Source organism: Bos indicus x Bos taurus, chromosome 19 (assembly GCF_003369695.1).
Source record: "Bos indicus x Bos taurus breed Angus x Brahman F1 hybrid chromosome 19, Bos_hybrid_MaternalHap_v2.0, whole genome shotgun sequence".
Lineage (NCBI taxonomy): Eukaryota > Metazoa > Chordata > Mammalia > Artiodactyla > Bovidae > Bos > Bos indicus x Bos taurus.
The window spans coordinates 56,126,118-56,152,062 of NC_040094.1; the positions used below are offsets into that span (position 1 = coordinate 56,126,118).

A 25,945-nucleotide genomic window follows, 5' to 3' on the forward strand; every position below is an offset into this window, starting at 1 on the left:
AAGTGTTAGGTGACAAAATAAAAGGTGCAACTTAAGTGTACTATTAGACATAACATGCTCATTTTTGGAATGCATTATGACAAGCACTGCAAAGGAGGGAGAGAGAACAAAGTCCAACTCACCGCTACATTTCCACAAGTTTGAAAGGCGGTGAAGATAAACATAAAGGCAATTCCTAAAATAATGATGTTGAAAAGCTTTTTAGATTCCGGGGACATTTTGGTTCAACTCTGCTGGAGGTCAGCAGTAGCCCAGGGCAGTCACTCAGCTCTCCTCCAGGCGAACCCACTGCAATCCTGGGAGAAGAAATGAGAAGGTGAGAGGAGGCAGATCCAGGAGCAGGGCAGCCAAGCTGTCAACTTCCAGGTCTTGGAGTAGAATCCGGGGCTTAGGGTGAAGTTCTCCCCACAGGCTTAGCTAGGACCTTCCTAGCACACGATTCGAGTAGGGAAGGACCCAACACCCTGAGAAGAGCAAAGAACGTTGCTGCTCCAAGTTGAGGAGCCAAGAGAGAATCAGGAGTCAAGGGCGAGATGCAGCAGCCGGTACGGCCCCGCCGCCTTGCCCTGACTCACCTCAGGTCAGGCGACCCAGTCACCTGACCGCAGCCGAGACGCCGGCCGCTGGGCTCGCTGGGAATTGTAGTCCAGGGCGGCCGGGGAAGCGCAAGTTCGCGGCTAGGGCTCCCGCATCCGCTCGGAGGGAGCAGGGAGGACCTCGAAGGCTCCGGAAAGGCGGGGGCTAAAAAGTGGAACCCAGCGAAGGAGTCAGGAATTGAGGAAGGAAGCCTGTAGGCCGCGAAGCCGGTCTGAGGAGACAGAAACACAGAGGGGCAAGGTGAAGGAATACCCCTTGAACAGAGAAGGCGGAGGTTCCAGCAGAAAAGCTGCGAGATTAGAAAGTGGCACGAAAAGAAGGCGGAGCCCAGCAGGGGAGCCCCTCCCTTTCCTCCTGTCACAACGGGCCTCGCAGCCGGAAGGAGCGTTTCGCGGGCTTTCCAACTGTCGGCCAATCCCGCTCCCCCTCCCAGCAGCAGTGACTCCGCGCTTTTCCACCCGCCCGCCTACTCTGCGCAAGCGCGCCGGACAGGGGCGGGGCGCGCGGCAGGGACGTTGAGAGGCGGGGTGAGATGAGCCAATCAGAAGATTCATTTCCGGGTGGCGCGGGCGCCATTTTGTGAGGAGGGATATAAACGGGCGCTGCAGCCACCGCCGGCCCAGTTGCTTCTCTGGTGGAGTCGGTTGGGCCCTTCTCTTGTGGACTTTTCCAGTTCGGCCTTTCGAAACGTCTGCACGCGGAAACCAACCGCCAGGAAAGAGGCGCGGCGTCGAGCCGAGCTAACCTGAGGAAACCGCTGCCGCTGCAGCCGAGCGCGTGGGCCCGCCGGGGCATTAGTTCGTCTGCGCGCAGCCCCGGCCCGACTTTCCAGAGCCATGAGTTACGGTCGCCCGCCTCCCGATGTGGAGGGCATGACCTCTCTCAAGGTGGATAACCTAACCTACCGCACCTCACCCGACACCCTGAGGCGCGTGTTCGAGAAGTACGGGCGCGTCGGCGATGTGTACATCCCGCGGGACCGCTACACCAAGGAGTCCCGCGGCTTCGCCTTCGTCCGCTTCCACGACAAGCGCGACGCCGAGGACGCCATGGATGCCATGGACGGAGCCGTACTGGACGGCCGCGAGCTGCGGGTGCAGATGGCGCGCTACGGCCGCCCCCCGGATTCGCACCATAGCCGCCGGGGCCCCCCGCCCCGCAGGTACGGGGGCGGCGGCTACGGACGTCGGAGCCGCAGGTAAGCAGGCGGGAGTCGCGGCCGGGGCTCCGGGAGGGCCTGGCTGCATCACAAAGGCCTACGGGGACACGTGGTGGCGGTCGGGCCGAGTCGGCGGGGCGCGGGAGGGCGGGGACCCGGCCTCGCGACCAGGGAAATGGCGTCTGGGCGTCTGGCGGCGAGATAATGGCGGCCTGGGCGGGCGGGAGCACGCGGGCGGGGCCGCCGAACCCTGACGCGCCGCTGTCCCTGTCCGCAGCCCTAGGCGGCGTCGCCGCAGCAGATCCCGGAGTCGGAGCCGGTCCAGGTCCCGGAGTCGATCTCGCTACAGCCGCTCCAAGTCCCGGTCCCGCACTCGCTCAAGATCGCGATCCACCTCCAAGTCCAGATCGGCGCGAAGATCCAAGTCCAAGTCCTCGTCGGTCTCCAGATCTCGCTCGCGGTCCAGATCCAGGTCTAGGTCCAGGAGTCCTCCACCCGTGTCCAAGAGGGAATCCAAGTCCAGGTCGCGATCCAAGAGTCCTCCCAAGTCTCCGGAAGAGGAAGGAGCGGTGTCCTCTTAAGCAAATGGTAAGGTTCGCGCGACTCCGAGACTTCACGGCCCGAATTCAGAAATGGGGTTTGGAATAGTTGTTTTGTTCCGTATTAACATAAAAATGGCTCCTGATGTTAGGAGTACTGCTCTGAGCTAACTCAGCTTTGGGAGTTATACTGAAGAGGGGTCTGCAGAAAGGATGTGTATAAAGCTTAGATAATGGCTGTTTCATGAACTGTTTTGAGACCTATTAATGAAAATGACTATTTCTTGCTGTTTTTATCCAACGTCTGCATTTTCCCCTTTAAAGCTGCGGTCTCCTGTTTGATAAAAGAATATTGGCCAGTATTGCAGATTTTAACTGATTTGGCTGATCCTCCAGGGACCAGTTTCTGTGGGCGTGTATTGGAGCAGGTTTGTCTTTAAATGTTAAAGATGCACTATCCTCTTAGAGAAAACAATCAGTTCAACTATTGTTGTACTGACTGGGACTTCATATTCTAATGGATGTGGCAAACGAATTGCGAAAAAGAAGCAATGAACTTTTGGAATCAAAAGTTTACAGGTATTGATTGCACTGGGTGGGGAAAGGATAGTGTGTCTTTAACTCTCAAATTGTTTGGTCCTATTTTTTAAAAGGAAAGGGCCCTAAGTAGCTCAGATGTTAAAGCATTCTAAAATGCCAATGGTTTCATTTGAAAACTAAAAACTTAAAATATACTGACTAATTGTTTTGTTTGGATACAGCCCAACCCTCCCCCCCCCTCCTTTTTTTTTTTTTTTTCTTCTTTTTTCCCCCCTTACCATTTTTCACCTTGGTCATTTGGCCAAGAATACATAAGCTAAACACACGTTTTTAGTGCTGATGGTAACCTTTGTGAAATTTTCCTAATTGGGCCTTTAAAAAATGGATAATGGCTGGTTGGAACCTTTCTGTAACCTACTGGTTTCACCAGATCCTTAGTAAGTACTGAAATTGAAACCATGTGCACTTTTGGTGATTTTGTTAATAGAAGGTAAACTGAGCTTGTTTCTTTTCAAACCTAGATGTGTCGACAAGCAACATAAAGGAGGACTTGGGGGAAAGGACCACTTACTCGGTAGTACTCAGTCCATCAGAAGAGTCCTTGGAACAAGCAACTGGCTATTGAAAAGGTTATTTTGTAACATTTTGTCTAACTTTTTACTTGTTTTAAGCTTTGCCTCAGGTGGCAAACTCATTTTATGTGCCATTTTTTTGCTGTTATTCAAATTTCTTGTAATTTAGTAAGGTGAACGACTTCAGATTTCATTATTGACTTGGATATTTGAGGTAAATTTTCCTTTTTGTTTATATAGTGCTGACTTTTTTTGTTTGGAATTAAACAGATTGGTAACCTAATTTGTGGCCTCCTGACTTTTAAGGAAACGTGTGCAGCCATTACGCACAGTCTAAAGCTGTCAAGAGATTGACTCAACATTGCCTTCCTACCTTAAAATTAAAAACCTACAAAAGTTGGTGTAAATTTATTTGTATATGTTATTTACCTTCAGGTCTAAATGGTAAACAGAACCCAAATTTGTATAAAGACTTTTCAGGTGAAAAGACTTGATTTTTATTTTTTTTTTTTGGGAAGGATTGTTTACCAAACACAATTCTAATCTCTTCTCTTATGTATTTTTGTGCACTAGGCGCAGTTGTGTAGCAGTTGAGTAATGCTGGTTAGCTGTTAAGGTGGCGTGTTGCAGTGCAGAGTGCTTGGCTGTTTCCTGTTTTCTCCTGATTGCTCCTGTGTAAAGATGCCTTGTCGTGCAGAAACAAATGGCTGTCCAGTTTATTAAAATGCCTGACAACTGCACTTCCAGTCACCCGGGCCTTGCATATAAATAATGGAGCATACAGTGAGCACATCTAGCGATGATAAATACACCTTTTTTTTTTTCTTCCTCTTCCCCCCCAAAATGGTAAATCTGATCATCTTCATGTACGAACTTAAAATATGGAAAATGTTAAGGAAGCAAACAAATGGTTTGTAATTTTGTAAGTACTTATAACATGGTGTATCTTTTTGCTCATGAATATTCTGTACTATAGCCATTGTTTCTGTAGTTTAATTAAAACGTTTTCTTGGTGTTAGCTTTTCTCAGAATATGTGTTGGTCTTTTTTCCCTTCTCATTTATTTGAAAGACCTGTGCAATTATCTTGTGAATGTTACTGACTGTATAGAATGAAAGTGAATGTTTGGTAGTTGATTTTTTTTACCCCCTAAGTTAAAAAGTGGAAATGACAGTTCAGCACCCACTCTCCTCAATGCTCTAAGGTAGCACTTTGTTAAAAGTTGAATAACCCCCTTCTTATAATCTAATTTATGCCCTATTTTAATAATTTAGGAACAGTCCAGGTCCTTTTTCTTATAGTTTTAATTTTTGTCTTAACGGTTATGTGACCCGTCACAGTCTAAAGCCAGCAGATCTGACCATCTTCAAACCCACTGTACTCAAGAAGCTGAAGTGGTCTGAGTCACACAGTTAGCTTGCCAGGTTGCTAAGCAGTATTGACATTGTCCCAAAACAGTTTTTAGGTGTAATTCAGATTGTCCTTTGCAAAGGAGATGACCAGCATTTCAACAGTATGTCTTCCTGGAAGGGCAGATTCTGCTATATCTTCTTTGTCTGCACCAAAAGATTCCAGAGGAATGTGGACACATTTCATGTCCCACTTGTAGAGCAAAGCTTCAAGTGACCAGTCAGCACTGAAAAAAATAAATTACTTTTAAAAAACCAAGCTTTTCTTGTTTTACTTTAGATATGTTCTCATTTTATCCTTAAGTTAGACACTGAATGAGTAGTAACGCTTGCATTAACTTTAATAAAACTGGGAGTAAACCAGGATTCAGGCTTACCTTCTTACCTGGTAAGTAGACCACAATTTGACTTTGGGGTTCTTCTGCATCAAAAAGTAAACTGTAGTTAGAATGTCCTCAAAGTCTGGGAAGAAAAGACTTCTTAATAGACTTTTAATTCCATTGTATCTGTGGTTAAATTGACTACCGAGAAGAAAAAAAGGTTTACCTTCTGGTTCAAAGAATACATCAGATGCAAGAATAATGTCTTGTGGTGGTAGAGCCAGAAGATCCCGAGATACATGACCCCAGGTGAGTCCTACAACATGGACCTGAGGCAGATTATTCATTTGGCAGCTTTCCCGACAGATTGCTAGGCAGTGAGGCAACTCTGAACTGTCTGACAGTGTAACTTCAGCACCACATTTTGCAGCCACAATTCCTGGAAGGCTCACTCCAGCACCAATCTAGTAACAAGTTTAAAGGTTTTGCTTAGAACTGCAACAAGTTGTGGATCTTGGCAAATGATTTCTCATTTCATGCATTGGCGTTTAAGTACAGGGTCAATGTGTAAATTTGAATTTTCCATGTCTATAAAACTCCATTCAACACTGCTTTACTCCCTTTAAACTTGACAGTTCTAACTGGGTCAAAGGAGTTGGTCTATTTCAGCATTTTAAAGGGCCCTCAACTGCAACTACAGGTTTGAATTGGGAGGGTGTATAACCAACCAGTCCATTCTGAAGGAGATCAGCCCTGGCATTTCTTGGGAAGGAATGATCCTAAAGCTGAAACTCCAGTACTTTGGCCACCTCATGTGAAGAGTTGACTCATTGGAAAAGACTGATGCTGGGAGGGATTGGGGGCAGGAGGAGAAGGGGACGACAGAGGATGAGATGCCTGGATGGCATCACCGACTTGATGGACATGAGTCTGAGTAAACTCCGGGAGCTGGTGATGGACAGGGAGGCCTGGCGTGCTGCGATTCATGGGGTCCCAAAGAGTCGGACACGACTGAGCGACTGATCCGGATAACTAGGACTCTGCAATCCAGTTTCTTGAGTCCTGGGGTGTGGGAACAACCACCTGTTGTATGTGGATTTTGAGTCTTGTGGAGGGTGGGTGCTCCAATCACTGAGCTGTTTGAGGATCAACCATTTCCAAGTGGGAGCATATCTTGAGCAGTTCCATTGTTCAGGATGTCCAGGGCATTATAGCACTATAGTGACCTTCAGTCACTTGGTTCTCATGATCTATAAGGAGCTCCTAATAATGACGACACCAGGTCTCTAGAAGCTCAGTGGGTGACTTGAATGTACAACCAGCCATTAAATTACTACCAATTTTAAATAACTTACATGGCTAAAGTCTGACAGGTCTACAGCATGACTTGGGATTTTTCTAGTTGGGTCTTTAGAACAGCAAAGAACTTAAACATACTTTGCATAATACCAAGAAATCCTTACATAAAATTACTATTGCTATGGATTGAAACATGCTTCCTGTTCAAGGATCAACACTCAGATTCCCGACCTTTTTTGAGTAGCTAAAAACCATCACTACTTTGAGCCTGAATTATGCACCAAATGCCTTCATTTCATTTACATGCTTTTGCAAAAGTTAAGAGGTGTCCTTAAGCTTCTGGTTTGTCTTCAGCCTTTGGGTTTAAGCATAGTACCGTTTCTGCAAACGACTTGTTTACTTCTGTAAGCCTTCAGCAGTCTTAAGCCAGGTGGAGTAGTGAGAAAGCACTGGATACATTTTAAAACTAATCTCAAGATTTCCAAAGATGAAAGCCATTTTTCGAGAAAGGCTGCAGTGGTATAGTAGAGCCTGGATGACCCTGTTGGGACACCCTAGAAAGATGGCCTCAAAGACTGCTTCCACGGCAAGGTTCCTTAAGATTAGTCAATGGGTTTCACTTACACTTTAAAGTGTTTTTAACTCACCTGCCATGGAGACTGGCCACATCATCCCTGACTTAAAAATAGATATCTAACGAAACCCAATAACCAGCATACAGACTTATAATCTAGGATTTTTGCAAACCTCAAGGGCACTTTTACCTCTAAGACAGCCTTGCCTGGCAGAGATCCTCTGTGAAACCACAAGTACTGGGCCAGGACCACAGCACAGGGCCAAACATACATTCCATATTGAAGATGCAGGACCTGAAAAGAAATTTTTTGTATGCCATAAATAACATGCTGGAACTCAGAATATTTATACAGCAATTACTGAGTGCCTGGCACTGGCATCCATTACAAAAATGACAATTCCTTGTTCTCTAGTTTACATTCTATGGGTGGGTAAGTGAAGTGAAAGTTGCTCAGTCATGTCCGACTCTGCAACCCCTGGACTATAGTCCATGGAACTGTCCAGGCCAGAATACTGGAGTAGGTAGCCTTTCCCTTCTCCAGGGGATCTTCCCAACACAGGCCTCCCACATTGCAGGCAGATTCTTTACCAGCTGAGCCACAAGGGAAGCCCGAGAATATTGGAGAGGGTAGCCTATCCTTTCTCCAGTGGATCTTCCCGACCCAAGAATTGGACCAGGGTCTCCTGCATTGCAGGTGGATTCTTTTACCAACTGAGCCATCAGAGAAGCCCCTTGGGTGGGGGAGAGGGAATATAAAACTATAATACAATGTGATAAGCACTTTTTTTTCCTTTTTGTGATAAGCATTCTTCATAATTCACTTACTCAACTAGAATTTATCCAGGGCCTGAGTGGCTTGTGGCTTAGTGGCTATTTTAGGCTGAGGATGTAACTCATGGAATATGTGTATATATATGTGTGTGTGTGTGTGTGTGTGTATCTTACTGTGGAGAGACAACAAGCAAGTATTTTCAGTAATGCTACCAGCACAGTGTAACAGGGTGATGTGAGAGTAATGGGGGTGGGCAGTGACCACAAGGTGGTTGCTCAAGATAGGGAGAGGATGATTCAGGCAAAGGCCAAGGCCTCCCCGGGGCCCTCTCCCTGGCAGTGTGGGCCTGAGGGCTGGAGGCAGGGTTGCATAGTACAAGCATAGGTCAGAGGGAAAGCAAAGACCAGACTTGTGGTGCCTGGTAGGCCACAGGAAGTTTAGCTTTTTATTTAAGTGCAGTGAGAAGATACTGGAGGGTTTTAAGCTAGGCATAACCTGGTAATGGGCTCCCCTGGTGGCTCAGATGGTAAAGAAGCCACCTGCAATGCAGAAGGCCAGGCTTTGATCCCTGGGTTGGGAAGATCCCCTGGAGAAGGAAATGGTTACCCACTCCAGTACTCTTGCTGGGAAATGGCCTGGACAGAGGAAGCTGGCGGGCTACAGCCCATGGGGTCACAGAGACAAAACTGAGCGACAGCACAGGCAGGAACGTGCTAACGCTGAGGAGGAACAGGGTGATTCTAGGATGACATCTCAGATGATGTCTGAGTAGAGCTGAGTCCTGGAGTTAGGAAGGCAGGCAACTTGTAAAGCCTTTGCGGAGGCACTGAATCATGAGCATGGTATTTAGGTAGGCAAGGCAACATAGCTCACAACTCTGATATAAGCCTGCCTGAGTTCAAACTTGAGAAATGTAATTTATCAATACTAGCTGTGTAACCTCACTCAAGTTACTCAACCTGTGCTTCCGTTTCCTCAACTCCAAAGCACTATCTTCATAGAATGTCAGGAAAATTCAATGAAAACTAGTTAGTACAAAGTATACAAAGTTAGTGACTGTTTAACTGCAAAACTGCAAGTCTGTTTCGTAATGGGTGCCCCTCCCAGGGTGATAGGCTGAAAAGGTAAAGATACCAAAGGTGAAGGAACTGAAGGTCTGAACATAATCATTCAACAAAAATCTGAGTGCTCAGGCTGCACTCGCCCACTGAAATGGCCCACTCTTGTCTGTGAGTGTTTCTAAATAAATACAATAAAACATAAAATAAAACAAAAATGCCTGCCCTGGTGGATTTTACCCAGGAGTACAATGAAGGAGTTCTGATCTGAAGTGTAAGTTATCCAGATTTAGGTAATTAAAAGAAAAAAGACATATCTTCAACAATACCCCAATTACAACATTTTTTTATAGTAAAGGTGTATCTTTTCACAAGGTGTATCTTCATCCACTTCCTCAATCTGGGAAGAAATCCAAAGGGGAATTTTAACACGAAGGCTTTTAGAGACTGCCAGAGATGGATTCCACTCCAGCCTTCAACCCTTAACCTGTTTCTCATATTCAAAACCGTTGCTGCCAATGTCTACCCCACCAGCTGCTGTTAAAATCAAATGAAACGCTGCAACGTGAAAACGCTTTGAAAAACCGGACGTATAATTGCTATTGAGAATTTGGGGGCAGGCATGAGCTGAAAGGAAGCAAGACCAGGCCCCAGAAACTTTATTTGATTAATGAGAGTTGGAATCCCCTGTCCCAGATAAATCTCAGTTAACACGCCCTTCAACAAGATTAAAAAAATTAGGTGTGAAGAATGTCACTTTCCCAGCAAGAAGTATTAGGTACGGAGAGGTTCCCCTTCTCGACATTTAATCTGCCAAAAGGCTTCATAGCAAACCGTTTGGCTCTGCGGGTTCACCCGAAGGCTGAATGAAAAAGCCCCTGACCCCCTCTCCTATACTCCTCCCTACAGCCCCAGGCCGGCTGAGAAACACTACCGCGCTAAGGCGATTCCCGGTGGGTGCCTTGGCACGCACCTGCGGGACGCACACTTCCAGTACGGCCCCCTCATCTCCCAGACCCGGCCCCTCCGAGAACCGAAAGCGCTGGGCCCGGACCACTTGCCCTCGGAGGCCACCCTCGTCCGAAGAGGAGTCGGTGGCCTCCGTGCGGGCCGGGAGCAGGGGAGGGCGCCGGGCCGCCAGGCTGCCAAGCTGCACGCGCGAGGGCCCCCGGGTCTGCTCGGGCCGTCTCCCCGGCGCACTTCAGGTCGCTACTACCCGACAGCAAGCGGGGGAAGCACCCCTCGAGCGACGAAATGACCACGCGGCGAGAACAGACCCCAACACCAGGCAAACGAGACACACAGAACAGGTGCAGCGGGCGGGTAGCCGGCCGGAAGAGAGCCAAAAGAGACACCCTTCGCTGCCGGAAGTGACGAACAGGAAGCGGACGCGGGAGAGGCGGGGCCGCAACGAAGAGGTAGCTCGACTGGGCTGACCTTCCCAACATGGCGGATATCCGGTCTGTGTGAGGGCTGGGCCTGGAGACGCAGAGGCCAATGGCTTATCGCGAGAGGCCGGAGGTGGGGGAAGACGGCAGCCACTCGTCCAACCGGAGGCTCGGAAGGTGGTTAGGGAGTGAATCTTCTGGAAGGCGACTTTAAAGGCGCCGGGCCGGAGCGAAGGGCGTCTTGGTGCTGCCGTCGCCCTAGTCTGGGTGTGTGTGTGTGTGCGGAGAGGGGAGCGGCGCATTGGTGGCAGGAAGCGAGCTGCGCTGAGGTCGTCGCGGAACCAGCTGGTGGTGACCCTGCAGGATGAACCACAAGAGCAAGAAGCGGATCCGTGAGGCCAAGAGGAGTGCGCGGCCGGAGCTGAAGGACTCGTTGGACTGGACCCGGCACAACTACTTCGAGAGCTTCCCACTGAACCCGGCGGCCGTGGCGGTGAGCGGGCCGCGATCGCGGGCCGGGCGGACCACGGGCATCCACCGGGGGCTGTGCGCACCTCTCCCGGGACCGGAGAGGTGCCGCCCAGCACTGCCCCCGGAGTTCCGATGGGCTCGCCCGCACCCCGCGGAGGTCGGGGTCGTCGGCGCCCGTTCCAGCGCGGGCCTCCTTTCTCCTCGCCGCAGCCGCGCCTGCCGAGGACAGCTGGAGCCGCACCCCCTTGACGCCCTCCACGAGGCCTGTCACCCCTGCACCCCTTTTGGGCGGCGGGGCCATAGGGAACCTAGGTGTTCAAGGCCACAAGTGGGAGACGCGAAGCCCTGCTTCCTTGGTAGGATGGCGATGGGTTTGCTGTGCCCGAATGCACGCAAGTCCTTTCCCCTCCCTAAGAGGAGCCAGAACTAGAATCTGGCTCCTTGGGCTTATGATTGCTAATTGGCTTTGGGGAACACCCTTACCTGCCACCGGGCTTTTCTTTCTCTCTCTCTTTTTTTTAATTCGATGGGTCTTTTCTGATTCCCTCAGGACAATGTGGAAAGGGCAGACGCTTTACAACTGTCGGTGGAAGAATTTGTGGAGCGATATGAAAGACCGTACAAGCCCGTGGTTCTGCTGAATGCCCAAGAGGGCTGGTCTGCGCAGGAGAAGTGGACTCTGGAGCGCCTCAAAAGGAAATACCGGAACCAGAAGTTCAAGTGTGGCGAGGACAACGACGGGTACTCGGTGAAGATGAAGATGAAATACTACATCGAGTACATGGAGAGCACCCGCGATGACAGCCCCCTTTACATCTTTGACAGCAGCTACGGGGAACACCCCAAAAGAAGGAAACTTTTGGAAGACTACAAGGTGCCAAAGTTTTTCACCGATGACCTTTTCCAGTATGCGGGGGAGAAGCGCAGGCCCCCTTACCGGTAAGTACTGGGCAGTGATGTGGTTATAATCTTGTCTCCAGCAACTAATCTTTTTTCTGAAACAGTGAGTGGTTCTGCCATGGTCGCTCATGGAACTTAGAGGGCTTCCCATACCTGCCCAGGGACTCCTGCCTGGTGCTGCCTGGGCATCAGATTTTTGAAATCTTCCTCACGTGATCCAAGCATGCAATCAAAGTTGAACCAGTGATCTGTAAGGGACATTTTATTTCACTTAAATATTTATTTATTTTGGCTGTGCCAGGTCTTGGTGCAGCATGCAGGCTCTTTTAAGTTGTGGCATGCAGGATTTAGCTCCCTTTTGCTGTTGTTTAGTCGATCAGTCGTAGCCAACTTTTTTGCCACCCCAGGGACTGTAGCTCTCCTGGCTCCCCTGTACATGGGATTTCCCAGGGGAAAATGCGGGAGCAGATTGCCATTTCCTACTCCAGGGGGTCGTCTCAATCAAACCTGTGTCTCCTGGATTAAGAGGCAGATTCTCTACTGCTGAGCCACCAAGGAAGTCCCTAGTTCCCTGACCAGGGATCAAACCTGGGCCCCCTCCATTGGGAGCTCGTAGTGTTAGCCACTGGACCACCGGGAAAGTCTCTGTAAGGGACATTTTAAGAGCTAAAGTCCAGCAATAAGCCACATCAGTGATTTTTCTGTTAGGGATCAGCCCATGTACAATTTACTCAGCATTTCTAAATATTAGAATTTGCATAGTTTTCAAAATAACATTTCTATAAAACTGAAAGCTGCGTTTGTGGCATGTATGCAGTCAAGTCACACTGCACATCTTGGATGCTCCATGCTCTAGGTGGTTTGTGATGGGGCCACCTCGGTCCGGAACAGGAATCCACATCGACCCTCTGGGAACCAGTGCCTGGAATGCCTTAGTTCAGGGCCACAAGCGCTGGTGCCTGTTCCCTACCAGCACGCCTAGGGAGCTCATCAAGGTGACCCGAGAAGAAGGAGGGAACCAGCAAGATGAAGCTATTACCTGGTTTAACATCATCTATCCCCGGACGCAGCTTCCAACCTGGCCACCCGAATTCAAACCCCTGGAAATCTTACAGAAACCAGGAGAGACTGTTTTTGTACCAGGTATACTTTCTTTGATTTCAGTAATCTGTCATTCCTGAGCACAGTTATATACAGTGAGTCAAAGAAATCCCTCCGCAGGCTGACTCCCGGTGAACTGACTGGGGCCTGCCTCTGACTGTGATGTGTTGCTGCGTAATCTCCGGCTCAGGGGGCTGCTGTCCACCTTTCTTGTAGCCTGTGTGTATTACGACTATTGAAAAACTTCGTATCTGCTGGAGAGCCTATTCTTTTTTATTCCTACTAGTTACCCAGTGTCTTTGTGTGTGTTCAGTGACTTGTGCTTATTTCCATAAATGGGGTTTTTGACACAGTGTAGCACTGGGTGGATTAAGTCAGGAAACAGTTACTTAAAAGCCAAGAGGCGGGAAATCCACACCTGAAAATTACGCTTTGTTTTGATAGGCCAAGTGTTAGAATTGAGGGTATTTAAGATATGCACCCTCTTCCTAGAAACCGAAGAACTTGCTGCCTTTACAGTTTTGGTCACAGCTTTGGATGGACAGGGCTGGACACATTTGTTCTGTAAAAGAGCCAGAGAATAAATATTTTAGGCACTGCAGGCTGGATGGTGTCTGTCGGAAGGGCTCAGCTCTGCCCAGGGGACAGGAAAGCAGGCGTGGCCAGGCTCCAGTGAAACTTAGCACAAGCAGGTGGGTGGTGGCTCCTGCCTCAGGAGGAGTGCTAACCACACCGGGTCCTGGCTCTCTTAAGACTGTCCCTTGTGGACAGGAATGCCCAGTTTCAGAAGTTTGTGTTACATGTTATGTGAAATTTGTGTTATAGGGCGATTGTGTGTAGAGCCCATTCCTGTTTAACCGTTTATTTGTTGGATTTCAGGAGGCTGGTGGCACGTTGTCCTTAATCTTGACACCACCATTGCCATCACCCAGAACTTTGCCAGCAGTACCAACTTCCCTGTTGTCTGGCACAAGACGGTAAGAGGGAGACCAAAGTTGTCAAGGAAATGGTATAGGTGAGAGACATTTTTGATTTCTTATTTTTTGCTTTTGCTCCAACTTCTACCCCAGAGATAAAATGGCAAGAGTCTACTGCTGCTATAACATGTGCTGAGTTTAACTCAGGCCTGGGAAAAACTGGGGCTGCAAAACCTCACGGGTAGAAGAGAGTGGGTCCAAGGTCAGGGCCAGTTCTCAGGATGCTTGCCAGCCTTGAGGTGACAGGCCCAGACTGCACGTTTGATCGAGGCCAGGCGTCCCAACGAACACGGTCATAACTGGGATTGTTCCTCATTTTCTGTTTTCGTTTTTTTGGTTTTGGTTTTGTGTTTCCTCAAAGCTAGCTCTAGCAAAGGAAGCCATTTTTGTTTGGGTTTGATTTTGGTTGTTTTCTTTTCCTTATTCCAAAAGCTTTACCCCCATTTGAACTTATTACCTTCGGTTCTCGTGAGTGAGGTGACTGCCCTGGAGACTTAGCTCCTCTGTTTATCCACAGAACAGATACAGCACGGGCAGCGGCAGTGCAAGCCACCCCCAGCCACCCCGTGCCACTGTGTCCCAACCCTGACCTGGAGGGACCAGCTCTCGGGGTAAGAGAGGGATCCCGGCTTGCTCAGTGCTCAGCCTCCCTGCTGAGAGGGCCAGCAAGGGTGGTGGCTTTGTTCTCCCCGGACTCTCGGGCGTCCGAGGCCCACTGACTCCATCCCTCAGGCCTCTGTGTGCTGCCGTCTGGTCTTTCCGAAAGGCCTTCCCGAACAGTGTGTCTTTTGTCCTCGGTTGCAGTGGCCACCAGACGAGGTCCCTAAGGGGCGGGCTGGCGGCCGCCCCCCGACAGTCCTGTCCAGCTTTACCTTCCAGTGAGGGGGGACCCACTCTATCACCCGACGCTTCTTACCTCTCACAAACCTTATTGTTTCTGCTCTTAACAAATAGAACGTTAACTGAGCCCAGCTCCCATCACTGAGCACTGTGCTGTGGAAAGGAGAGATTAAAAAACATCAGCTAGGAAGGTGCAGGGAAGAGTACGAGGGAGAGAGATGGTTTCTCCCGAGACTGACTCAGGGGCGCGCAGCCTCGTGTGGGCAGCGCGCGTGGCTTTTGAGCTCACTAGGCAGCAGCCAGTCGCGTGCGGCTGGTTTTCCTTTCAGGGAAGCCTGAGCAGCAGGGGGCTCTGTGCCCGGCCTGCGCATCCGTGTCTGTCCTCAGCACCGTGCCGGCACGTCTAGCAGAGGCAGGGCTCAGCCCTGAGTCTGGGGCTCTGTGGGTGGCTGTCGCCACACTGAGAGCACGTGTCTCATCCCTTAGGATCTTGAAGCAGGAGCACCCGGAGTTGGCGGTCCTGGCTGACTCCGTTGACCTGCAGGAGTCCACGGGGATCGCCTCCGACAGCTCCAGTGACTCCTCCAGCTCCTCCAGCTCCAGCTCGTCCGACTCGGACTCAGAGGTGAGGCCACCCTCGCTCCCCAGTCCTCCAGGGCAGGGCACCCTCGAAAAACCAGAGGGGACTTTGTGCCTCCTCCCCAGAAGGGAAAGAGAGGGGGTCGTGTTTCACCTTCTTCTTCCAAGAACTGCCACTGTCCTCAGTCCTTCTGTGGGGTGAGGTTTGCCCCCTTTATAGCTCTGAAGCATTTGTTAATCGTTAAAACAGTCACTGGGCTTCCCAGGTGGTGCTGGTGGTAAGGAACCCGCCTGCCAGTGCAGGAGACGTAGGAGACGCGGGTTCCATACCTGGGTTGGAAAGATCCCCTCAACCCACTCTAGTATTCTTGCTGGAAAATGCTGTGGACAGAGGAACCTGGCGGACTATGGTTCATAAGGTCGCAAAGTGTCGGGGATGACTGAAGCGACTTCACTTGCACGCACGCACGCAGAGTAGTCTCTAGGGGTGAGACGTAGCTGAAGATTCGGTTAAGTAAATGATGCAGGATCACACAGCTGGGGACAGTGGTGTCGGGATTTAAACTTCAAGCATTCTCCAGACTGAAAGCCCACGTTAGGAATTTCCGTGGATGGTAAATAATAAGCTTAGAGGGAGTTCCCTGGTGTCCAGTGGTTAGGACTCTGCTTTCACTGCTGAGGGCCCAGTTTCAGTCCCTGGCTGCCTCCGACTGATGCCCTGTTTTTCTCCTTCTGCGTCCAGTGCGAGTCCGGCTCTGAAGGCGAAGGCACAATGCACCGCAGGAAGAAGAGGCGGACGTGCGGCATGGTGGGGAACGGGGACACCACCTCGCAGGACGACTGCGTGAGCAAAGAGCGCAGCTCCTCCAGGTGACCGCGCGTGGCTGTCGTCTGTGTGCGAGGACGCGCCTGCAGCCTGCGGCAGGGCCCCGGGGCAGCCCGGTGGGTCCCGCAGACCCGGGAGGGCCCCGAAAGCCCGAGAATGAGGACCTCCGGGGCCGGGAGCCTCTCTCTCAGTGTTTGCGGCAGTAGCTCTCTTCTCCGCTACCGATGCAAGTGCACGGGGCTTGTTTTATGCATAAGGGTGAGGATCCGTGTGAATGGTGCCAAGGGAAACCTTGACGTTATTTAATAAAAGTTAAATTCATCTTATATCTTGGAAATTTTTTTCCCTGGAGAACACCAGAATCTCCTCTCATTGCTCTTCTTGCTGTGACCTTGGGAGAAAAGACTGATTCTGCTGGCGGGTGGTGGCTGCCCTCAGTGGGGAAATGATGGTTCGTTATCACAGTAAAGGGCGAAACGCTGAGAAGTTGTCCCCAAGCTTCTGAAGGGTCTGAGGCGTGGCCTCCTGCTTTTTCTCCCAGTTTGCCACTGCATGGAGCACTTGCAGATTTTTAAATAAAATCTTATTATCATGTCTCCAGCGGGGTTTTGTTTTTGTGTTAAACCTGAGGGAGGGAATTCCCTGGTGGGCCAGTGCTTAGGACTCTGAGCTTTCACTGCCAAGGCTCTGGGTTCAGTCCCTAAACTTGGGGAACTTAGATCCCACGAGCCTAAACAGACTAAATTATTAAACAACAACAAAAAAAACGGAATTGGATCTAAATAAGTTAAAACTTGAGGTAAAATCAACAAGCTAACCTTTTTGCAAGTGGCTACCCCAGCGCTGCACACATGCCCGGCTCCCGGGAGGCCTGTCTGCGTCCCGGGCCTTTAAACCCCAGAGCCCTGTTGTCCACGTGCTGCTAGCCCAAGCGTCACTGGGGCGGCATTAAGAGGGATGGTTTCTGGGCAGACAGTGAAATCCTGAGGCTCTTGCGACTCTGTCTGAAGTCCCTGTCCGCTGCAGCTGATGCCCCTGTTATGTTCTTTGTGTCTCCAAGCAGCCTGGCACTTGCTTAAATGTGACAGAAGTGGAGGACCCACATTCCTTTCTGTCATCTCTTCCGCATTCTCTGGGGTCTGGTTGGAATCCCGTGGGGGCTATTCGGGTGTCCTAATCAGATGAATCGACCAGATTGGATCATGCATTTCTGAGCCCTAGTTGTCCTTTCCAGCCTCAGATTTCTCTTCTTGCCTTGTTTCCATTGTTGTAGACTTATATCTGCCCCTGGGGTATGGTTTTGTATTTGTACTCTATAAGGAAAGTCTTTAGAGAAGGCCCTGCCGTTATTTCAGCCTGGGGCCCTGGGGGTTCTGCTTGTAACCTTTCATTCCCCTTTGCAGCAGCCGTGCTGTCTACCTGCTGATCACAGGCGGTTGTACTTTCCTTGACAGGATTAGGGACACTTGTGGAGGCCGTGCTCACCCCTAAGCTGAAGCTCTCCCTGAGGTGGCTCCTGTGGCAGCTGTTGGCAGCCACTCACCTCAGTCTTCCTGTCTTCTGCTCCTACCTTCTCCTTTGTCTTCTTTGAATTTGGATAATCCTCTCTGGCCCAAGCTCATGCCTCCGGTCAAATGCTGTTTTTTCTCTGCTAACCGAGACTAGATTGTCAAGAAGTTAAAAAAAATTCAGCATGCTCAGCGAAGCACTGAAGGCCGCTGTGACATCAGGTGAGAAGGTTCTGTGCTTCTTTAAAACCTCGCCGGTCGACCACCTGCAAGCCTGGAGGGCTGTGGTCCTTTGAACGCCTTGTCGCCTTGCTGGAGTTGGTGAGGGGCTCCCACCATCCGCATGTGGCCGGCTGCACGCAAGCAAGAGACGCCAAGAGTGGTGAGTGGACTCTGAGTCCTATGTGAACCAGTTATGTAAACAAAGGACCACGAGAGCGCCGCCTCCCTGTGTGCCGCCATCCGTCCAGAAATGCAGTTGGCAGCAGAAGCCCGGCCGGGGGCCAGCGCCACTCACCCACTGCCCAGTGCGTGGGTGAGCATTCATCACCTTTACTCTGGTCAGAGAGGCTGTGAGATTCCAAGGATATTTTCCTGTGATGTGTTTTGTGGGGGAAGGACGACCCATCGGGCTTGTTGGGTTTATGATCAGAGCAGGAAAGGTGTTCAACGTGTTGTCATCACAGAACTAAAGTTATAAACAGGACCAGGTTCTTACAAATTTGTCCCCATCTTTCCCACCACGTACGTGACCCCTGAGTCAGAAGTTTCTCGCTCTCTCAAAGGCTTCATAATTAACAGCCTCATATTTTGGACCTGGAGACATTAGGTGGGTGATCCTGTTAGCAGCCAGGAATAAATGCAGAGGTGGTGCATCTGGTCTTTGGGATCTGTTTAGGTTTCTAAATAACTCTGGTTTAAATACTTAGAGGTTGACCAGCAGGTTCCATCTCTTGCCCTCTCGATTTACCTGCTTGCCTTCATCTGTCTCCAAATTCAACTAAAGTGTTATAAAAATAAGAGGGGGCTGTCGAGGACGCATCCAGTGAATTTCCAGGTTGGACTGCGGGAGGGAAGGGCACCAGCAGGTGAAGGCGGAGGAGCCTCACCAGCGCCAGCAGGCGCAGAGGAGTGGGCCATCAACTGGAGTCGTACTGTTGGCTCTCAGAATCCTCCCTTAAGTGGGTGTGATCAGGGAATCCTGTTTACTTGTCTACAGACCAGTCATCCCTTCCTAACTCCCTGGGATGGTCATGTGGCTTTACTCTAGAAGGCTGGTCCCCTATTTTGTCTTTGCCCAATTTTTTGCATTCTAAAAGGCCAACCAAAACTCGTGTGGATTGGATGGAACTTCTGCCCATTTCCTAGTATCAGTCTACCTACTATCAGTCTACCCGTCCCCCCCCCGCCCCACCCCACCCCACCCCCCTCCCCCCCGCCCCTCGGCCTCCAACACACACACACACCCGCTCTGGCTCCAGGGCATGTCTGTGCCTGTGAGTGTTCAGTCACTGAGTGGTGTCTAACGCTGTGACCCTATGGACTGGAGCCCTCCAGGCTCCTCTGTCTGTGGGATTTCCCAGGCGAGAATACTGGAGTGGGGTACCATTCCCTGCTCCAGGGGATCTTCCCAACCCAGGGATTGAACCCAAGTTTTCTGCATTGCAGGCAGATTCTTTACCACTGAACCACCAGGGAAGCCCAGGAAGTGTCTCTAGGTGTGAGGAATCCAGACCCCGAAGGGATCATCCAGAGATTGCATTCATACTTGAATGGCGTTCCTCCTCCTCTTTAAAAAACTTTTCTTGACATCTTCAAAGTGCTTTTCTTTTCCCCAGTGTTGCTGCTGGGCTATCACACTCCCTTTCCTCTCCAATCCACACCAACTGCTTCTCCCTCAGCTTCAGCGTAAAGGATCAAACCACCGGACAGGCCGCCTGCCGCCAGGGGGCGTGGTGGGCATGGTGAAGTAGAAGTTCCGCTGGAGAGACTAGCCACCCAGTTTTACTTACCCAGATGCCAAAGGTAATTCCTGTTTGATCAACAACATCCAGAAATAAGAGATCCAGCCTGTGTGACAGGCCCGCAGTCCCCTGTCCTGAAAGTGCCTGGGTGGCACAGGTTACACCACTTGGCTCCCACCACCCCATGAAGGACTATGGGACCCTCTTTCATTGTCTTAGCCGGGTGAGATTCAGCAGCTGCCTTTTATTGTCACTGAGCCAGGCAAACATACCGCTGTGGACGAAAAGTAGGGCTGAGGTGAGGAAAGAAAGCAGTGGAGTGTGGCCAGGTGGTCACTGTGAGGCAGGAAGTGGGGTCCAAGGGCCCATCTGTTCTAAAGTCAACCCTTCTACCCACCTTGCATGAGCTGCTCCTGTGAGTGGTGCCAAGGACAGTAAGGAGAAAGATACAACATTAAACCATTTTTAGAGATTATTCTCTGAGATGACAGCTGATGTTAAAACCAATAGCAGGGGGATGGGGGTGGGGACTTCCCTGGTGGCCCAGTGGCTATGACACTGCACTCCCAATGCAGGGAGCCCGGGTTCAATCCCTGGTCAGGGTACTAGATCCCCACATACCGCCACTAAAGATCGTGTTTACCCCAAGAAGATCGAAGATCCCGCATGCTGTAACTGAAACTCAGTGCAGCCAAATAAATAAATGTTAAAAAACCAACAAGCTGGGTCCTAGAAGAAAGGATCTAGACTAATAACTACTGAAGACAAGGATCGGGGTGGGTGAGACCAGAGTCAGGGACCCAGGACATCTGGGTCTGTGGAGACGAGGGAGGTCACGAAAGGCTTTACCATCAGCCCGAGGTGGCCAGTGTCGCACAATGGTAGGTGCCTCTGAGGTCCGTAGTGCCGTGATGTTGAAGGTGACACCTGTGAGGGGAGAGCCACCAAAAACAGGAACATCGTTCACATTTTGCTCAACTTGTAGATCCCCATTTGTTCATTATTAAAACGTTCAACAAACGTTGGCGCTCCAGGCTCTATTCTAGGTGTTGGAGACACCACAGGGACAACAAACCCAGATCCCTGACCCCCTAGATCTTCACAGACTGTGAGGGTGCTGTTCATAAGGGCTACGGACGGGTCAGGGCAGGGAGAACCATACACGTCCATCTCCATGATCAGAAAAGCAAGTCTAGCCCTTACTAAGTACAAGTTAATGAGATTTTCATAGAGGAACATAATTATAATTTTAGCTGTATTTTTAACTGAGGACACAGCTTCTTTGTAAATCAGCTAAAGGTATTTAAGGAGCAGCACAAAAATTGCTGGTACAAGTGCTTTACAAATTTATTAGAGGTTCTGCCTCTGTATACTTTAAGATGCTAGATAGGAGTTGGAGTGGAACAGGGATTCTGCGGTAAATGTAAAAAGTACTGTTTAGGAAGTAGGCATTTAAACACGCGACCGTAGATTTCTTGAATTGTATGTAGCGTTTCTACAAATAAGTGTTTTGTCACGTGTATTGGGTCCTGCTGATGGTTCCACGTGGAGTCTGGTTTCTCCTCACTCCTGCCCCCCTAGCTTCTGTCATGATGATACATCAAAACTGCAGGAGCCCTCCCAGGATGGCTTTTAACTTTGTCTCATCTGTAGTTCAAGTTCAGAAACTTGGAACACCTCACACCCATCCTTTGTTCTCCTGAGAGCAGGAGAACTGACCTCGCCTGCTCTCGCCATGGAGACTGGACACTACAGAGGAACTGGGACCATCTGCCGAGTACCTGGTGCCTCCTCAGTCATTTAAGTCAAGTGCGCTGAGCGCCTGCTGGTTCTGCTGTAGTTTTTCCTGTGGGGACTGTCACCAAATGCCTGGGAGTGCTGGGGGACAGCCGCCACTGGTTTGGCATTTTTAACTTGGACTGCGATGAAACTTGTTCATCGTTTTAAATAAAGCAACTTGATTTGGGTTTGGGTTTTTTGCATTGTCTTGTCCTTGTTTTCATTCTTATTCATGTGAAAGTCAACAGAGTATACTGAGTTTGTCTGCACAAAGGGACCTCTTAAAAATACACTTGACCCTTGAACAACTCAGAGTTTAGGGGTACAATCCTCCCTATGCACAGTGGAAAATTCAAGATAAGCTGAGAGCCAGCCCTCCGTATCCAAGTTTCACAGTTCTGCAGCCAGCCTCGGATTGCATAGTACTGCAGTTCCTGTTTAATGGAAAAATGTCCGCATGTAAGTGGAACCATGCACTTCAAATGCATGTTGTTCAAGAGTCAACTGTACACTTTAAAACAGGGGAGACAGGTAACAAAAATAAGACCCAAACACTTTGGGTGAAAGTCCCCCACTGGTCAAAAGCTAGTAGCCAGGAGAAAAACCTCATTCCACATTTCAGAGTAGTGGGCATTTTTATCAACCTCCGCTAAAATTCCCTTTGTGTGTCCCCCTAACATTATGTGATATTGCAGGATTAAGCTCACCCTGCTGTTGGAATCTTGTTTGTCGTAACTAGAGCTCAAGAGGAAGCTTGAGAGTGTTCTTGCATCTTCCTTTTAAAAAGAGGCACTGGCTGGGACAGGTGATGGTGGGATGGACCTGGTGGTCCAGTGGCTGAGGGCCTGGGTTCCATCCCTGGTGGGGGAAATAGGCCTCACATGCAGCAACTAGGAGTCTCCATGCCACAACTGAAGAACCTGCAGCCAAGATTCAGCGTGCTGCAACCAAGACCCAGCACAGCCGAATGAATAAAAGTAAAATATATTTTTTAATTAAAAAAGAAGCACTCCTTCCAGGATCTTACATTGGCTATCAACTCAGTTCAGTTCAGTTGCTTAGTCGTGTCCGACTCTTTGCGACCCCATGAGTCGCAGCACGCCAGGCCCCCCTGTCCAGGATCTTACATCAGCTATCAACTCAGACACTGCTTTTCCCAAAAAAGAATGCATCCTAAGCAAAAACCCAGGGCCTGGTTTTTCAATATCAGTCCTGTGTTTGGCATGGCACCTTACAAATTGTCCACTGCTGTTTTTTTTTTTAAATAACTAGGGCAGGGTTTGGGAGTGGTAGGGGAAAAAGGTTTTCTGTTACATTTATCTCCAATCTACACTGTTCAGGGTCTGGAGAAGCAAAAACAGTAGACGTCTTTTCTTTCATTCCACCCTCTCCTACATTACAGAATTATTCAAAGAAGAAAGACTGTAGAGAAAATCGAATTTGACCTTGAAGTCCGTCTTTGGGGGCAGCCTCCACTCCCTGAGGCCTGTGTGGAGGCCTGCTGGGTCCAGACCAGAATGGGGCATGCACGGGCCAGCATCTGGAAATGTCCTCTGTGAGAATGAATGTATCAAGGCAACCCCAAAGAGAAAAAGCGCTGGCGATGGGTCTAGAAAGCGGCTGAAAGTAAGCAGAGCTGGTGTTCCGTTTTCATTGTCCTACAGCCTTTACCTTGCCCTCAGCATTCCCTGGCTGTGCTTAGTCACTCAGTCGTGTCCGACTCTTTGCGACCCCATGGACTGTAACCTGCCAGACTCCTCTGTCCATGGGATTCTCCAGGCAAGAATAAGGGAGTGGGTTGCCATACCCTTCTCCAGGGGATCCTCCCGACCCAGGGATCGAACCCAGGTCTTCCGCATTGCAGGCAGAGTCTTTACCGTCTGAGCCACCAGGGAAGCCCTAGCAATTCCAAAATGCTCAAAGATTACTTGTGAAGGGCTAAAATGATGCCAAAAGGACCCCGGAGTGCTGGGTATTTCACCCTAGTTTTAAAAAGAAGCCTAAGCCTAAAGTGTCGGGCCTACCTGGGTCTCAAGAGCGCTTCCCAAAGGGCTCTTGTCCCCAGCATCTTGAGTCACCGGGGGCTCGGGGAGGTCGGAGGCGGGCCGGGGGCGTGGCGCGGCGGGGACTCCGCCCCGGGGCGGGGCGCGGGCGGGGCGAGGCGGGCTCCCTCGGGGTCCCCGCGGGCGGGCACTCGGGTGGCCGCGGCGCGATGGAGGCGCCGGCCGAGCTGCTGGCCGCACTGCCCGCGCTGGCCACTGCGCTGGCCCTGCTGCTCGCCTGGCTGCTGGTGAGGCGCGGGGCGGCCGCGAGCCCGGACCCCCCGGAGCCCGCGCCCCCAGAGCCCGCGCCTCCGGCTGAGGCCAGCGTGAAGCCCGCGCCGCCCGGACCCTGCGCCGCGGAGCCGGCGGCCGCGCCCGAGGGGCCGCTGGAGCCCGCGCCGCCGGACGAGCCCGAGGCGGCGCCGGCGGAGGCGGAGGAGCAGGCCGCCGAGGAGAGGCAGGTACGGACCCGCCCTCCCGGGCGCCCCTTCCCACCCCGGGGCCCGGTTCCCCCCGCGATTCGGCGCCCCCTGGCGCCCCCGGCCGAGCCGAGAACCGGGCCCCCAGCCTCGGGCTTGGTTGCCCCAAGAAGGGCAGAGCCCTCGATCGGCAGGAAGGGAAGGTCCCGGCGTGCAGACTCTCAGCTCTCCCTCGAAGTGTGGCAGAGCCTCGGAGTTGTGGGTTGTCGCCAGGCTGGCTTTCCTCTGCTTGGCCTCTCCTCCCCTGGCACGGGTCACACCCACCCCCCTCCCACACACACACCCCTCACCCTCCAGCCCACGGGATTTCAAATGCACGTGTATGTGGCTTGTTTCCAGGGCTTCAAGGATGGCGGTTGTCCTGATAGTAATATGATAAAATAGAATACTTAAAGAAGGAAAACTGCGTTTTCTTTTTAGGCCAATTTGGAATTCGGATTCCTGAGTCATTTATGTGTGAAACCCATTGGGTGGGGCTGAAAGAAAAGTACTGGACCATTGCAGTCCTTTTTGTTGTCCTTTTCAAACTGCATGGTGCTCTGCACACCTCACCTGGAGCTGCAGATAAGCCTGGCCAGTGTGCGGTGTGCAGGATAAAGCCTTCCTGCAGTGCAGCTGAGCACTCCCCAGGCCCACCCTCCTGCTTCTGCTGTCCTGCAGCTCTGTCCTGACCCCTCAGTCTTGCTTCAGAATAGCCAGAGAGGTAGTCCTTAGTAGAACTAAGAGCTTCAGGATCTTAGTTCCCCAACCAGGGATCGAACCTGGGCCCCCAGCAGTGGAAGCACACACAGAGTCCTAACCACTGAACCACCAGGGAATTCCCCGATGCACCTCTTGACATTAGAAATCTACTTGCTAGCCGCACATTCCCAGGATTTCAGCGCCCTTGGACCCTTGGGGCCAGCGCCAAGGGCCCAGAGCCTGATCAGAACGCCTTGTTCTGACTCCCGGGCTCCTTTCCTTGTGAGGGAGGCTGGCCGGGAAGGTGGAAATCATGAGCGAGCAGTTTTTGGTGCGTTGTCAGCGTGCCTGCAGTGCCCACTCTGAATTTTGCTGGACACAATGGTTTGTACTGGAGAGAACCCTTTGACGGGAGGAGGAGGCAGCAAGGCTGGGTGGAGGCATGCTGATAATTGTTCCAGACCCCCTGCGAGCAGGTGCTTTGCTTGACAAGAGGGTGACTAATTGTGTCATTAGAGTGTATTCTAACCGGCTTGAGCAGGGCTGCTGTATTCTTCCCAAGGAGCACCGAGGCCCTGCTGTTCTTGCTGCCCTCACCTGTGGTGTTGGCAGGTAGGGTTTGGACACATGCTGATGTGTTAGCTTTGCTCCTGTGTTTAGGATTCTCTTGGGAACAGGAGATGCGTAGGGGCTATTCTCAGGCTGCCACTTGCTCTCAATCGGCCATGTTCCTACAGTGAACACATTGGCCCCTTTTCATCCAGAGGCAGGTTCTGGACTGAAGTTTAAAATGTCCTTTACGGACTTCCCTGGCAGTCCAGGGGTTAAGACTCCACATTTCCGCTGCTGGAGCCTGGATTCAATCTCTGGTTGGGGAGCCAAGATCCCGCATGCCAGGCAGTGCACTCGTGCGGTGCAGCCAAAAATTAATTAATGAAAAATTTTAAAAGTCCTTTAGTAGTGCTCAGTCATCTCCTGATCTTCCAGATTACAGTGCTTCTGAAAGAAGTTTCTGCAAGGCCTCTAGGCTGTCAGCAATATATCTAGGTAACGGGTTTCGTGGTGGCTTAAAAAGCAGCCGTTTCTGCCTCTCCCTGGGAGAAAGTGAGCCCTGTGAGGGTGAGTAGAGGTTTGAAGGACGAGGCGCCTTATGGAAGCTCACGTGTTGGGCACAAACTCGGAGCTGAACCTGATGCACTGCCCGAGCGGATGACCATGAGAGCTGAGGCTTGTGTGTCCGTCCTTCGTCTCCACGTCCTGACCTGACATGATCCAGGCAACAGGAGAATTAAATCTGTTTTCCTCCCTTGGAGGTCTTGCCCTTCCCTTTTGGGTTCAGCTCTCCAGCCTCTTCTGAGCTATCAAGCCCCTGTGACTCCGACTGTGCATAAGGCCGGGGGCCAGGTGCTGGGGACACATATCAGCTGTTCCCGACTCCTCTGCCTTGCTGCCTGTGGGATTACCCTGGAAGAAGCTGCTAAGAAACTGTCCGGAAATGGACTTGGGCATTTTCAAGGGCGGGTCCCAGGGACTTCCCTGGTGGAGCAGTAGCTGGGACTCCGAGCTCCC

The 25,945-nt window shown here is 51.0% G+C and overlaps 5 protein-coding genes across 25 annotated transcripts in view; 3 read left to right on the forward strand and 2 right to left on the reverse strand.

The window, feature by feature from the left end:
* The window catches only part of MFSD11 (major facilitator superfamily domain containing 11), a 28,308-nt gene extending 27,378 nt beyond the window's left edge, over positions 1-930 (reverse strand). The window contains exons 1-2 of one of the 3 annotated variants that reach the window (XM_027518555.1): positions 576-930; positions 123-296 (exon numbers count right to left, since the gene is read on the reverse strand). In XM_027518555.1, the coding sequence (XP_027374356.1) occupies positions 123-218 (96 nt within the window). In that variant the 5' untranslated portion in view covers positions 219-296; positions 576-930. Of the gene's footprint in view, positions 1-122 lie in introns of all 3 variants that reach the window. The other 2 variants (XM_027518557.1, XM_027518556.1) reach the window with 2 other exon arrangements.
* Positions 931-936: 6 nt separating this feature from the next.
* SRSF2 (serine and arginine rich splicing factor 2) lies at positions 937-5,074 on the forward strand. Of its 7 annotated transcripts, XR_003506851.1 has the most exons (5): positions 937-1,795; positions 2,034-2,344; positions 2,620-2,723; positions 3,357-3,464; positions 3,981-5,074. XR_003506851.1 is itself a non-coding variant. In XM_027518562.1 (3 exons), exons 1-2 carry the CDS (start codon positions 1,434-1,436, stop codon positions 2,335-2,337), a joined length of 666 nt encoding a protein of 221 aa, XP_027374363.1. In that variant the 5' UTR covers positions 937-1,433; the 3' UTR covers positions 2,338-2,344; positions 2,620-5,074. The 7 variants fall into 7 exon arrangements, 3 of the variants coding, with proteins under 3 accessions (XP_027374363.1, XP_027374362.1, XP_027374361.1); XR_003506850.1 differs by having other exon boundaries at positions 3,357-5,074; XR_003506849.1 differs by lacking the exon at positions 2,620-2,723.
* On the reverse strand, positions 3,908-10,371 carry METTL23 (methyltransferase like 23). 9 transcript variants are annotated; one of them, XM_027518568.1, is made up of 5 exons: positions 10,279-10,371; positions 7,216-7,303; positions 5,362-5,599; positions 5,193-5,277; positions 3,908-5,042 (listed from the first exon to the last, which is right to left on the reverse strand). In XM_027518568.1, exons 1-5 carry the CDS (start codon positions 10,287-10,289, stop codon positions 4,868-4,870), a joined length of 597 nt encoding a protein of 198 aa, XP_027374369.1. In that variant the 5' UTR covers positions 10,290-10,371; the 3' UTR covers positions 3,908-4,867. The 9 variants fall into 9 exon arrangements, 5 of the variants coding, with proteins under 5 accessions (XP_027374369.1, XP_027374366.1, XP_027374365.1 ...); XM_027518565.1 differs by lacking the exon at positions 10,279-10,371 and adding an exon at positions 9,776-10,208 and having other exon boundaries at positions 7,199-7,303; XM_027518564.1 differs by lacking the exon at positions 10,279-10,371 and adding an exon at positions 9,815-10,207 and having other exon boundaries at positions 7,199-7,303.
* A 22-nt stretch (positions 10,372-10,393) lies between these two features.
* Positions 10,394-21,370, forward strand: JMJD6 (jumonji domain containing 6, arginine demethylase and lysine hydroxylase). Of its 3 annotated transcripts, none has more exons than XR_003506847.1 (7): positions 10,394-10,722; positions 11,251-11,639; positions 12,457-12,743; positions 13,581-13,716; positions 14,196-14,289; positions 15,005-15,143; positions 15,840-15,928. XR_003506847.1 is itself a non-coding variant. In XM_027518558.1 (7 exons), exons 1-7 carry the CDS (start codon positions 10,594-10,596, stop codon positions 17,412-17,414), a joined length of 1,245 nt encoding a protein of 414 aa, XP_027374359.1. In that variant the 5' UTR covers positions 10,394-10,593; the 3' UTR covers positions 17,415-21,370. The 3 variants fall into 3 exon arrangements, 2 of the variants coding, with proteins under 2 accessions (XP_027374359.1, XP_027374360.1); XM_027518558.1 differs by lacking the exon at positions 14,196-14,289 and adding an exon at positions 17,378-21,370 and having other exon boundaries at positions 15,840-15,967; XM_027518559.1 differs by lacking the exon at positions 15,840-15,928 and having other exon boundaries at positions 14,201-14,289; positions 15,005-15,109.
* Positions 21,371-23,352: 1,982 nt separating this feature from the next.
* MXRA7 (matrix remodeling associated 7) overlaps positions 23,353-25,945 on the forward strand; it is a 31,611-nt gene continuing 29,018 nt past the window's right edge. For all 3 annotated transcript variants that reach the window (XM_027518569.1, XM_027518570.1, XM_027518571.1), the window contains exon 1: positions 23,353-23,677. In XM_027518569.1, coding sequence (XP_027374370.1) covers positions 23,387-23,677 — 291 coding nt within the window. In that variant the 5' untranslated portion in view covers positions 23,353-23,386. The remainder of the gene's footprint in view (positions 23,678-25,945) is intronic.